General features: G+C 36.3%; 1 protein-coding gene across 2 annotated transcripts in view; it reads left to right on the top strand.

The window, feature by feature from the left end:
• The window catches only part of SLC9A3 (solute carrier family 9 member A3), a 60,353-nt gene that overhangs the window by 30,229 nt on the left and 17,297 nt on the right, over positions 1-12,827 (top strand). For both annotated transcript variants that reach the window (XM_086741765.1, XM_086741766.1), the window contains exons 2-6: positions 3,327-3,629; positions 8,544-8,704; positions 10,321-10,399; positions 11,214-11,391; positions 11,901-12,121. In XM_086741765.1, coding sequence (XP_086597891.1) covers positions 3,327-3,629; positions 8,544-8,704; positions 10,321-10,399; positions 11,214-11,391; positions 11,901-12,121 — 942 coding nt within the window. The remainder of the gene's footprint in view (positions 1-3,326; positions 3,630-8,543; positions 8,705-10,320; positions 10,400-11,213; positions 11,392-11,900; positions 12,122-12,827) is intronic.

Here is a 12,827-nt window from a genome sequence, read left to right as displayed (position 1 = left end):
AGCACTGCATGCTATTGTTCCTGATATTTGTAATTTCTTTCACAACAGAATCAAACTAAATGCCATGTCCATTATTTCTCGATTGTATTTTACTCTTCAGTCAGGTGAAACACCTAGTCATAGTAGACGTAAATAAAGATTCCAATTCTTCTACTTTGTCATAGGGACATAATTCATTTTATGGGACTATTTCTGGATCTCTCCTAAGCACATAAGGCAAACTTTATGAAATTAATGTACTAGCACTATGTCAGTTTGTAACACACTCAGAATGTTCTAGGGACATAACTTCAGGATAATGTATTGTTAAAAAAACCATTAAAGAATGAATTTGGAATTAATCTATCTCTATTGATTTATATAAATATAATAACTACTCATAATTCACACTCTTGACTGATTTATGCACATAGCCAGAAAAAAAAATCAATCACTGGAAGTGCAAATATGAAGTCAAACATCCATCTATGTTCCAGTTACATCTTAGTCTAAAGCTATTTCACTGAATTTTATCAGTTGTGGTATTTTTCTTTTACTTATTTCTATGTTTAGAGACACTAGGATTCTGCTAATCACAATTATGTACTATCTGCCTGCAGAGTTATCTAGGCAGTTACCTTAAAACAAATACGGTCTAGTCTTCAGATTTTGCTGGAGTGAAATGCAAAAAAAAAAAGAGAAGAGACTTCTCTGGAGTCTGATTTCACACAATAATTTTCTTGTCCACAGCCAGCATTCCTAAACTAACAGAGCAGAAGAACCTATTGCTGATAGTATTAAAATCTGGTACAGATAATCAGTTAATTGGAGTTAAAGGGAACGCAGACAGATATGATACAGCTGATTCACTGGGAACATGTGAATTCTAGGAGCAAATAGTGTCATAACAGAAATCAAGTTGGCTTCCCAGCACTCACTGGGAGAAAATGATTTTGGTTGTAGAGGTGAAAATTCTACAGAATATGGATTTTTAGCTGAACATAAAGTTTTTTCCAAATGTCTAGTTCTGAAAAGTCTTCACAGGTTTATTTTACATTTTTAACTTTAACTTTTTGTAGTCATGGCTTATCTGCAAACAGAAGAGTAGGAAAAACAGACTTGGGTTAGTAAGACTAGCTCAGCAACATTCATTTTCAGGGATAAGGAGATAATCCCTATGCTGTGAGGTGATAAATTAGTTGATAATTCACTGACTGGAAATTCAAGGAATCAAGAATGACCAGTAGGAAGGCTTTTGAGAAGTTAAATGCTACAATTTATACACATGGAATAGTAGCTAGTTTGTTTTTCTTTATTTAATTTCTTTTTTTTTTTTAATGCACGCCCAAGGGATTTTATTGTAAAGATAGGAAACTAATAGGGAAAAACCACAGTGTTTGTTTCTGTGAAGTGTTATTCAGGTAGTGATTACATGACACAGATGATGCAGAAAACTGGTATGGTTTAGCCTACTTCACTGAATGCAGTTTGCTTTCATGTGTGATTGCTGTTGTATTAATCCCACTCTGAAGCTACGTTCTAACATGGCTTAGTTTTCATGTCTTGTCTGCAAACACTTAGGAACATCTACATTTATGCTTATTGTTGGTACAGGCAGGCCATTGCCATTTTTCCTTTCATGTTTTCTATTCTGATGAGGCCGTGGAGGTTATACAACTAGTAGGAATCATCTTGTTGTGGGACTGCTATAAAGATGAGTGATGATTCTACATTGTGTGTGTAGATGCAGCCAAGATGAAGACAGACAGTTCAGGAACAGGGCCCTTAAAACTCTCTAAAAGGTAACTAGTAAATGTTTGACTACGACAAATACTTGACTAGGAGGGAAAACAATGGTCTTTCAGTAAAATAACCCAGTCTAAGATCTCTGCATAGTCATGGGAAAGATTCTTCCACTATACCTTAAAAGGCTGGAATTCTTAATGATGCCTTCTTGTCCAAACTAGTTTTGAGCTAACTTGCATTAGCATTGTAAAAGCTTCTACACAGTTCTAGACTGATGCTCAAACCAGGAGAAACTCAATGGCTTTTAGTGGAATTTTCTTCCTAAAGTGAAACTCACATTTTCAGCACAAAGTTATATACATAAAATCCCATTTATTGAGTCAGTATCACAAAGTGCCAGGATTCAGACCATCTGGGACCTATTAATTTTTGAGATAAACTGAAGGACAGCTCACAGAAATCCCAAGAAAGTCAATGAGCAATCCTGTGCTTCCTTGTTATCAAACACCTTTGGCACTTCCACCTTTTTCATGTTCCATCTTTCTTCGTAGGCTTAATCTCTCTCTGTTAGTCTTTTCTTTTTCTTTTATCTGATACCTAACAAATACACTCTAAAGATATGTTGCCACATATATTTACTCTCTTATTTGTGTTTCTATCACCTTGAACAGCCTATTTATTCTGTCTTGGCCTTGCTGTCTTTCTGTCTCTTTAGATTCACTCCTGGCAGTCTGTAATTTTCTCTCCCTCTAATTATTGGCTAGTTTAATAGTCTTACCACACAATATAATTACATGCTTTTTCTATAATAGATACCATATGCTGTTCATGTTTATTAATAGATTTAACATACTACCGTAAGATATTTTGTGACACTGTTTACACGAAAGAAAGTAGCCTGTTGCAGAACCATTCCCTACAAATATGTCTATATATGAAGAGGGCACCACTAAAGCCCCTGTTCCTCCAGAAAGGCTCTGAATTAACTGAAATCCTTACTAGAGAGATTTTGAGGAAATGGCCCAAAAGGGATCTCCCATGATATCAACTCCATGCTGCTCCTGCTGCAGGCTACATTGTCATATAATATTCTTCATAAATTTAAAAAGAAGTGACTTGAAACTAGTTGTTATTTCAGCATTCTTTTCCCATCCTCCAATAAATCTGTTAGTATACTGATCATTTTTAAAGACAAATATTGGGAGATCAGATGTGTATTTTTAGATACAGAAATAAACCATAAAGTCACTTATTTCCAGCACTTCTGCCATTTCTTTTGAGTCTTCCATTTACTGTTTTGCACAGAACACCATCTTTCCCTAAACTTAACTTAAAGAAAGAAGATAATCCAATAAAAGGAATAAATGTCATGGAATATTGGTTTCATATAAGTTGAAATATGCTGGATAAAATCTGAAAATCAACCTTTTTATTTTAAGTGGCCAAGTTCTGACACTGTCTGTATCCCATGCATTCCATGCATGCTTTTGGGTGTAATAATAATGAAAGCACGAAGTTTGTGTGAAGTCAAAATTGCTAGTTGTTGCTCAAATTGTTTCACCATTTCAATTCTGACAAACTGTTTTCTTCTTTCCTTGCAGTTTTCCACTTGTCCCACAAAGTCACTCGAGTGGTTCCAGAGAGTGCTCTTCTGATTGTTCTTGGTATCTTCCTTGGTGGCATTGTATGGGCAGCAGATCACATCGCCTCCTTTGCCCTTACACCAACTGTATTTTTCTTCTATCTGCTGCCCCCCATTGTTTTGGATGCTGGATATTTCATGCCAAATAGATTGTTCTTTGGAAATCTTGGTACCATCCTTTTGTATGCTGTCATTGGGACAGTCTGGAATGCTGCTACAACTGGTTTATCTCTCTATGGTGTCTATCGAACAGGAATAATGGGTAAGTTTGATCTGTGAAGGAACAGTTGTGAATGTTAGTGTACAACTTAAGAATTGTTTTCATCAGAAAAATCCAACATTAACAGGAGCAATTTGTAATATTTTTACCAAATTTAAAAATTATCTGAGAAATCTCTGAAGCAAGCACAAAAGGGACTTGAATCTGCGTTTCTTATATTTCCCTGCTCTAAGTGGGTATGTACACTCAGGATAAAGATCAGGATTCATCCTGTTAATGGACATGTGGACAAAAATATCCTCTGAAGGGCTTGTTTCTTTCTGCTATGACAGAAACTTCAACGTTATATGAAATGCAACTGTCTTCCTTCAGTCAGATTTCATATTAAGTAAGCAATGGTTGCCGAGTGGGTCGTACTGATGCATGACAGATCATCATTTTGTCTTCTGAGGCTCAAAATTGTAATTGAAGACTTACAGAGCCAAGCATCACATGTAAGACACACTCTGTGTGTCTTACAATATAAGAGCATGGTGCTGCTAGAAGATGCACAGAACAGCAATTCTTAATCTCCTCAGCAGATGTGGCATGCACACAAGTTATATACCGCCACCTGAAGAAAAATAATTCGCCTTGTATGTGGTTTGCATGTGTTTTGAAACAGGCATTTTTTAGTGTCTGTACTGAATAAGCTGAAGAGCCCTTCTAGGACAAAATTATCTTAAATCAGTGAGTTCTAGAAAGTACTTACAAGGCACATTTGAGTGTTGTTGAGAGCAGTACAGGTACAGTGTGCTGCTCTGCCTGTGCACTCTGCCCATCTGTTGTTGGCAACAAGTGCTGAGATCCTGGACTGAGTGAGTGGCTCCAAGGAGTATGTTGTGTGGTGTGAAAGGCTCAGCAGCTAGTCATGGGGCTGATCCCAAACCACAGTGGTGCAAAATCGACTCAGAGCAATTTACCATAGGCTTCCTTTTTAGTCCAGATAAAAAGAGTGCTTGGAACGTCAGAAGTTGCAGATGTTGCAGAGGACATTTTTGTGATGAAGAATTAAACTATTAGCTGATTATTACAGAAGATAACATAGTAGAGTTTTCAGCCTCAGAAACTGCTTTCATTGTCCAGCACAGAGAAGCTGCAGAATTTGGGGCTGAGTTCTTTGAAAGTAAGCATAAGATTGGGATACCTGTTCTATCAATTTTAAGGGAAACCTGTGTTGCACTTATTTGAAAACACCAATCTGGAAAAACTAAATCACAGACTTGTTTATATGAGACTCATCTTTAACTGTAGATGTTTGTATTATAGACATCTATGTTAGATTTAGCTTACATTTTAGATATTTGCCTTACTATAACTCACATTTTATGAGTAAGAATTTTTCTTCAGAAGATACTAAGGACAGCTCAGATGCAGACAATACTGACTTTTATAGCTAGTTAAGATGTTCTATGTGCTTTCAGTGTGTAGGCACAATATATTCCATTCATAATTTCACATTTATAGCTAAATACAGGATTTCAGGAACAAAAAATATGAGAAACTGATATTGCTATTGCAACAGATCAGACAAGGATTTATTTATTTAAGTATCCAAGCTGCTTGTAACAATTTAAAAAATATGACCAAAAATATTTTATTAACATCCCATTCTGGAAAATATCATGAATCATAATTATTTTTTAAAATATGTTGACAAAAATCATTAAAGGAAAAGCATTGACCTCTTTATGACATGTGAAAAGTTGAGTGTTTTAAAAAAAAAAAATTATTTTAAGTGAAAAATACATTTATCTCTTGATTTCCTACCAATCCGTAAACGATTCTCAACTAACTGTAAAAATCATGTTTGATGTTCTGCTTCGTCATTATGCAAATCTTTCAGTGACAGATCATACTAGAAATCTGAGCTTACAGTTAAACAGGACCCTACCACAGGTCACAGCTAAAGCTCTATAAGCTAAAAATAGGGATATTTTTAGGCAACAATAAATTGAGATGCCTGGTGAATTTAAATGTTTAGAATGAGTGCTAATTAGTATACTGTTAATCAGTATACTTGAGAGTGCTAGTGGACAAGAAGCTCAATGAGCTGGCAATGCATGCTTGCAGCCCAGAAAGCCAACCACATCCTGGGCTGCATCAAAAGAAGTGTGGCCAGCAGGTCGAGGGAGGTGGTTCTCCTCCTCTACTCTGCTCTTGTGAGAACCCACCTGGAGTACTGCATCCAGCTCCGGAGTACTCAAGATAAGAAGGACATGGACCTGTTGGAGTGAGTCCAGAGGAGGGTCACGAAGATGATCAGAGGGCCGGAGCACCTCTCCTATGAGGACAGGCTGAGAGAGTTGGGTCTATTCAGCCTGGAGAAGAGAAGGCTACAGGGAGGCCATATAGTGGTTTTCCAGTACCTAAAGGGTAGGAAAGATGGGGAGAAGCTTTTTAGCGGGGCTTGTTTTGATAGGAAGACGGGGTAATGGTTTTAAAACAGAAGAAGGTAGATTCAAACTGGACATAAAGAAAAAATTTTTTACACTGAGGGTGGTAGAACACTGGGAACAGATTGCGTAGAGAGGTGGTGAATGCCTCATTCTTGGAAACATTCAAGGCCAGGTTGGATGGGGCTCTGAGCAACCTGATGTAGTTGCAGGTGTCCCTGCTTCTTGCAGGGGGGGTTGGACTAGATGACCTTTGAAGGTCCCTTCCTACTCAAACTATTCCATGATTCTACTATGGGGACCTGTCTTTACCACTAAGACATATTGTAACCTACTAGAGTTGTAATTTCAGCTATGGAAAAGGCCATATGTGTAAGCCTGAGTATGTGTAGATATCTTAAGCTGGGCCCAGTGAACTTACCTTGCTCAAGTGTAGCTGCTGACAACTAGTCACTCTAAACTCTCATGAGCCGGAGGAAGCAATGGTCATGTATCACGTGGAAACAATTTGCATTATTAGTTTAAATAAAAGATTTAGAAACCTCATACCTCTTGACACTGCTTTGTAGGAATTATAGATGTGTCCTAACCTTTCCATAAATATTTGCTCACTAGCTTTGCAAGTCTTCAAAGAATGTACCAATGATTATAATTGGTAACATATAAAAAAGATAAGCAATCTCAGTGACACAATTTATTTTAAAAGCTTACACTCTATTTTACCCTGATATCTGACAGTTATTGTCATTAGGCTTGTTTCTTCCTTAAGCATGACAGAGGAGGACAACATTTGATGGAACAATTACTTTCATTCAGGTTCAAGGCTGTTCTTATAATTTTTGACACAGACTTCCGCTCACTGCTTCAACCCCTCTCTTACACTAAAATGGATAGATTTAGTCCTCACTCATAGCCCAGTATGTCCAAGAGTGAATAAGACTATCGCCCTTTTTGTAAATATAAAGTAGTTATATGTCTGTGCAAACTATGAATTTCTGTTTTCAGGGCCTTACCAAGGTCCCTAGAAACTGTATGGAAAATACTGTAGATAACTCTGACTGGCAGACAGCAGCTAAGAGAATACGTTCTTCTGCAGCTCCTCCAGATTATTTGCCATTTTTACATACCACAGGGTATTGTCTACTCCTCTCTCTGGCTGCCCATGTAAGTGTCCTTCTCTTCGGTAAATATAGCCACGCCATTTTGTATCAAAAATATTTGGAATCTAGTTTCCAAGCACTAAACATTCTGGATTTGAAAAATTACCTCCTAAGAGTTCTTGTTAGAGGAGTGGCCATATTGTTCTGGAAGTACCTTAAAGGCAATATTGATCTTTTGGCTACAGCTCCAGACTGTCATTGTCTGACTCATGCTTCCAAATCATTTAATCAGATGAATTTCTCCCTCACCTGTAGAAATCATGCCTAATACAACTGTCTATCAATTGTGAGCATGGGCTCTGCACTATGTTCTAATGACCGAATTCTCAACATATTCCTTCTTTGCTCTTCCTTGTATAATTCTGGGCCTCGTTACCTCTTAATGAATCTTGCTTCCTCCTCCATCTGTTAATGAACACAAAGGGAATTTTCCTGTTCTCTACCCTTTCAAAAATCTGTTTACCAGGAAAAATGACTGGGATACCACTCTTGATTGCATGAAGGGAGTAAATTTTGCAAGATATTTAGGAAGCTGAGCAAAGCAATCTTTGTAGCTCTCCCCTTCACTACTTTTAATACAATAGTGATCCTTGTCTCAGTCTGTTTGCATAATAGAACAAAATAATCTTAATAACTAAAAGAAGGTTAAAAAAATTACATAAATACTATGTTACTTTGTCATAGTATTCCCGAACTTTTAAAATCATTGCCAAAATTCCTAAGGTGCTACAACACAAGCATGTTGAGATACATTTCAGTCCTTCATCTGTTTTTGTGGTCTGCTTGCAGAAAATTTAACAGCGGCCTCATGAATCATAATTTGGGAACAAGTGACTTAACTGCACCTATCAATGAATATCTACTTGAATAAGGAGGCCAAAAGTGGTGTTTAAGTCCTACTGTAACAGTTCTTATAAACCAAGAGTCAGATTTGGCCTGTGACATGAAGTATTTTGGAATGTTTACCTCAGGAGTACTCATATATTCCTCTTATGGTCTTTCAGTTCTCACCTATCCTGGGATAATTTACCCACGTTAGATAAACCATACCATACACAAATACAAAGCCAGTTTAGATCTGGAAATACTTCTCTCAAGTGCCTTGCCATAAGAACAGGACTGTACTGCTCCCAGAATCAGCTTTGATCAATATGAGCCAATGCTGGTTTCAACAAACCTTGTAGGATACAAGGTGACACAACGCAGAACTTGTTAAGTAGTTTCTGTGCCATGCTTTCCAGCTGATGCCTTAGGATACCTATCTTCAAGGATTTTACATTATCTGTAATATCACAGTCTGTCATTACAAAAGATACTACAGAACTCACTCTGCCTATACTTTGTTTGCTTTGTTTTGCAAGGCCATCTGAATAGTGGACTGCTGGACTTCCTCTTGTTTGGCAGCTTAATTGCTGCTGTGGATCCTGTAGCTGTTCTGGCAGTGTTTGAAGAAGTCCATGTCAACGAAGTTCTATTCATCATTGTTTTTGGAGAATCGCTTCTGAATGATGCTGTAACTGTGGTAAGTAAATTATATATCCTAAAGTCATCAAAACTCCTGAAGTGTATTTTCCTCTCAAATGAAATATTGTATCATCTACATGTATCTACTCATGGGCTCATGGTATCTTGCTTACAAATACTGTATTGCAAAGATTAAATGTTTGAGCATGAAAGCTATTTGGAGCCTGTAAGTCACATAAAAATATACGGCCCTGGTTTGGATAAAGTAAAACTATTCAAAATGAAGTTTCAGGTGTGTATGTTTTATTTGACTTTGCTGTACAAGTAGGAATTTCGTGACTCACTGAAATTAGTTCTAGGGTTTTTAAGCCTTTCTTTGCTGTTTTTTTTTTTTAATGTACATACTCTTTTCACCATATTTCCATATGGCCATAATTTATATGCATACGTCAGATATCTAGACAGTGAGAGAGAGAGAATATTCACCAAAGTTATGCCTGGTTTGGGTTTTTTTGGCAACATATTCATTTCTGGGTTTTTTTCATTTAGAAAGAAAAGGAAAATTTAATAGACTTAAAACAATCCCAGATTTCTAATTATGTTTTTGTTTTGATTGAAACATCTTTTACTTTCACACAAAACTTTTCTCAGAATAAAATAGCCAATAGTTTTGTAGTACAGTGCTATTGGTCAGGGACCAGGAAGTCCCTTGTCAGAAAGATGCTTTGCAACTGTGTTGCTATAGAGCTTCAATTCACGTCTTGGATTATCTCCTAGTCCTGCTCCTGCATATCTCCAATGGTAAGACATGTCCACCAGGGTCAGTGACTCAATATTTTGCAATCAAGGCAGCAAGGCACTGCAAGGACACTGGCAGCAGCTTAACTGTTCACATGAGTTTGAAAATGCCATTTAGAACCTCCAGAGAAACATAATTGCCTTTAGGTATCAGTCTCGTTAGTACTTTCGGAATATTACCAGAATCAAATTATTAAAAGAAACTCTTGATGAACTGAAGTATCAACATCACTGGCTTTCAGGAGAAAAGAAGATTTCGTTACTGTGCAATGAATACAAACAGTCTACAAACAAACAAAAAAAAGTTTTGTTGAAGAAAATCCAGAAGAGAAGAGTAAGCATGATCAAGAATCAGAAAGCACAGCCTATGAGAAAGTCTGAAACAGCTGGAGTTCTTACCTGAAAAAGGAAAGACTGGAGAACAGAAGAAAGTGGATAAAGTAGCATTGTTTAAATATAAATATGTAAAAGACTACTGTTACAGAACAGAGTAACCTGTATGCTATGACTGTGGTAAATATGATAAGAATTAATAAGCTTAGCAGTTAAATAAATCTGCCAAATACCTGGATTTTAGAGTGAGTAGTGCTTTAGAAAACACATCTGGATGTAACAATGCTTCTTATAGATAGAAATAATATTGAAATAAGAAATGGAAAGTTTTTTTAAAAAAATTTTTTTTCTTTTTTCTTGCTCCGCTGCATTTTTTTCTGTTTTGAAAAATAAAAAAAAAATCTGCAAAATCTCCTCCTTCCACACAGAATTTCTCTCAGTCATACAAAATTTCAAAAGTCGTAATATTGGGGCCCATAATGAGATTATTTTAATAGGCTTAATTCAGGAGCAAATATTAAGTTAGTCTACTTTTCTTTTCAGGTGCTGTACAATGTCTTTGAATCTTTTGTTACAATAGGTCCAGAGAATGTGACAGGGGTTGCATGTGTCAAAGGCATAGGTACGTAGAATTAATTCCATATCATATCATTGATGCGCATATGCAGACTTTTAAACAAAATACTATTATCACTAACTGTTATTTTTCAGCCCTTTTCTCTTGTCATTCATATTCCCACACTTCTGTGGCATAGACAAATATCTTGAGAAAATAAAGAAATGAATATTCCTGAATATTTGGGAAAATTAATCATATTTGTTTTCTTCTGAGGAGACTCAACAGATGTGGAGTTCAGTAGAGTTCAGCCCACCAAACTTGGCTGCTATACATATTTTCTTTGTATTTTGTAACATATCTTTAGTTTAGGCCTACGCTCTCCCAGGAAAGCTGAGATTGCATAAGGGCATTCTCACTCCTTATTACTGAATGCCATCAAGTAATGTTTGGCAGTGACTACCTAGAAATGTCATTTACCTAAAAATTTGGTCACTATTTCCCTTTCCAAGCATGACATGATACTACATTATCTTATGAATCAATGTTTTAACAGTGACTTCGGCATATTCTATAATACACTTTTGGAAAAGCATTTGTTTACAGAATGTGGAAGAAAATTGTTCAAAGAAATGTAGTAGGTTTTGAATGAGCCTAAAATGGTTAGGCTTAACAGAAAGTAACCTTGTTTGTTTTTTTTTTTTGTCCTGCAGAATGCTGCATTCACATATCAAGTGCTCAAAAGCAATTCATGCTGTTACATTTTAGAAATAATTTTTGACATGTCCTTCAAAATTTTCTCTGATCTGCTGAATAGAAAAGAACTAGTTCAAAACATCACAATTCTACTATTTAAACTGTATTTGATTTTGTTTTTCAGTGTCATTCTTTGTGGTGAGCTTGGGTGGGACACTGGTTGGCATTTTCTTTGCATTCCTCCTCTCATTGGTCAGTCGTTTCACCAAGCACGTGAGAATCATTGAACCTGGATTTGTGTTTATCATTGCCTACCTGTCCTACCTCACAGCAGAGATGCTTTCTCTTTCCGCTATCCTTGCGTAAGTCTCTTTTTATTGCTGCCTGTGAAGGGGCTGAGCAGGAAAAATATTTTTAAAAATAATTGAAAAGAAAGATCTAAGTAATATAGGACAGCTATAGAATGTGACACTCATGAAGCTTATGCTGAATATTACTTGTCATGTTTGTAGATGCTACAGGGAGTATATTCAAGATCCAAAAATCTTACTGCAAACAGATCATTAGTTTAAGATTATGTCTAAGGTAAACACGATTTAAAATTTTGCATGTAAAGCTGTATGGTAATTTGAAGAGAATTAACTTATTTTACAATCTAATAAAATGCTGTCTTCAGACCTCTTGCGGTCACCTCAGGATGAATGACTGAGATATGGTTTTTACCTAGATTAAACTCCACAATGGCTCTTGAGTGTATTTTTTCTTAAGAATTAATGGTGGGGTTTTACCACTGTATGACAAACAGATGGAAAGAATTTTAAATGTTACAACAAATATTTTCTGAACAATTGGTTTTGTTTTTTTTTTCTAGGATAACATTCTGTGGCATCTGTTGTCAGAAATATGTCAAGGCTAACATATCTGAACAATCTTCTACAACTGTAAGATATACCATGAAAATGATGGCCAGTGGAGCAGAAACTATCATTTTCATGTTCCTGGGAATTTCAGCTGTAAATCCGGACATCTGGACTTGGAATACAGCTTTTATTCTGTTGACTCTGGTCTTCATCTCAGTGTATAGAGTTATTGGTAAGGGGATGATCTTCCTATCCTTGCGTTGCATTGTTGATGCAATTACATATTCTTTCAGGGGGAAAGAAAAAAAAAAGTTCTAGACTTGTTCCTTTAAAAATATTCCATTTATTTTAGTTTAATGTATGGTTGGTTTTGGGTTAGGAGAGTAGATCTCTACAGTAAACTTCATCATATGCTGAAAATATAGTAGAATTTCACTTTTGATGACATTTGAGGATATGACTAGCAGAGTGGTTAACACGGATCACCCAGTAATTTTATGGTTGACTTCAGGTATGTGACACAGTGATGTAAGACCATACATAATTACACTGCAGGTTCTCTGGCTTAAGAAATAATTCTCAGAGACTGGTAAAAAACTGAGTAAATAAGACTGTGGCAGTTAGGGACTACCTACTGTCAATTTACTGGGCTCATATAAGTTTGCAAACATTTCAAAATACCAATGACAGTTTGCCCAGCTATGCAGCTCTACTCTTTAATCACTGTTTTGGTAAATAGCAAAGGGGCCAAAATCACACACACACAAAAAAAAGCATAGAATTTAGTATTTCTAGAGACTAACACACATAATGATTTGGTATATGCACTTACTTACATCTGAGAATAAATTAAACAGGCTTATTTGCTTGTTTGTCTTGAATTAAATTCAAATAAAAGGTAACAACACATCTATGCAGCTGGCAGTTTTCCTAGACTC

Source organism: Chlamydotis macqueenii, chromosome 2 (assembly GCF_036417535.1).
Source record: "Chlamydotis macqueenii isolate bChlMac1 chromosome 2, bChlMac1.mat, whole genome shotgun sequence".
NCBI classification, from domain to species: domain Eukaryota; kingdom Metazoa; phylum Chordata; class Aves; order Otidiformes; family Otididae; genus Chlamydotis; species Chlamydotis macqueenii.
Note: the sequence above shows the minus strand (reverse complement) of the source record. Positions and strands in the feature narration are given on the sequence as shown.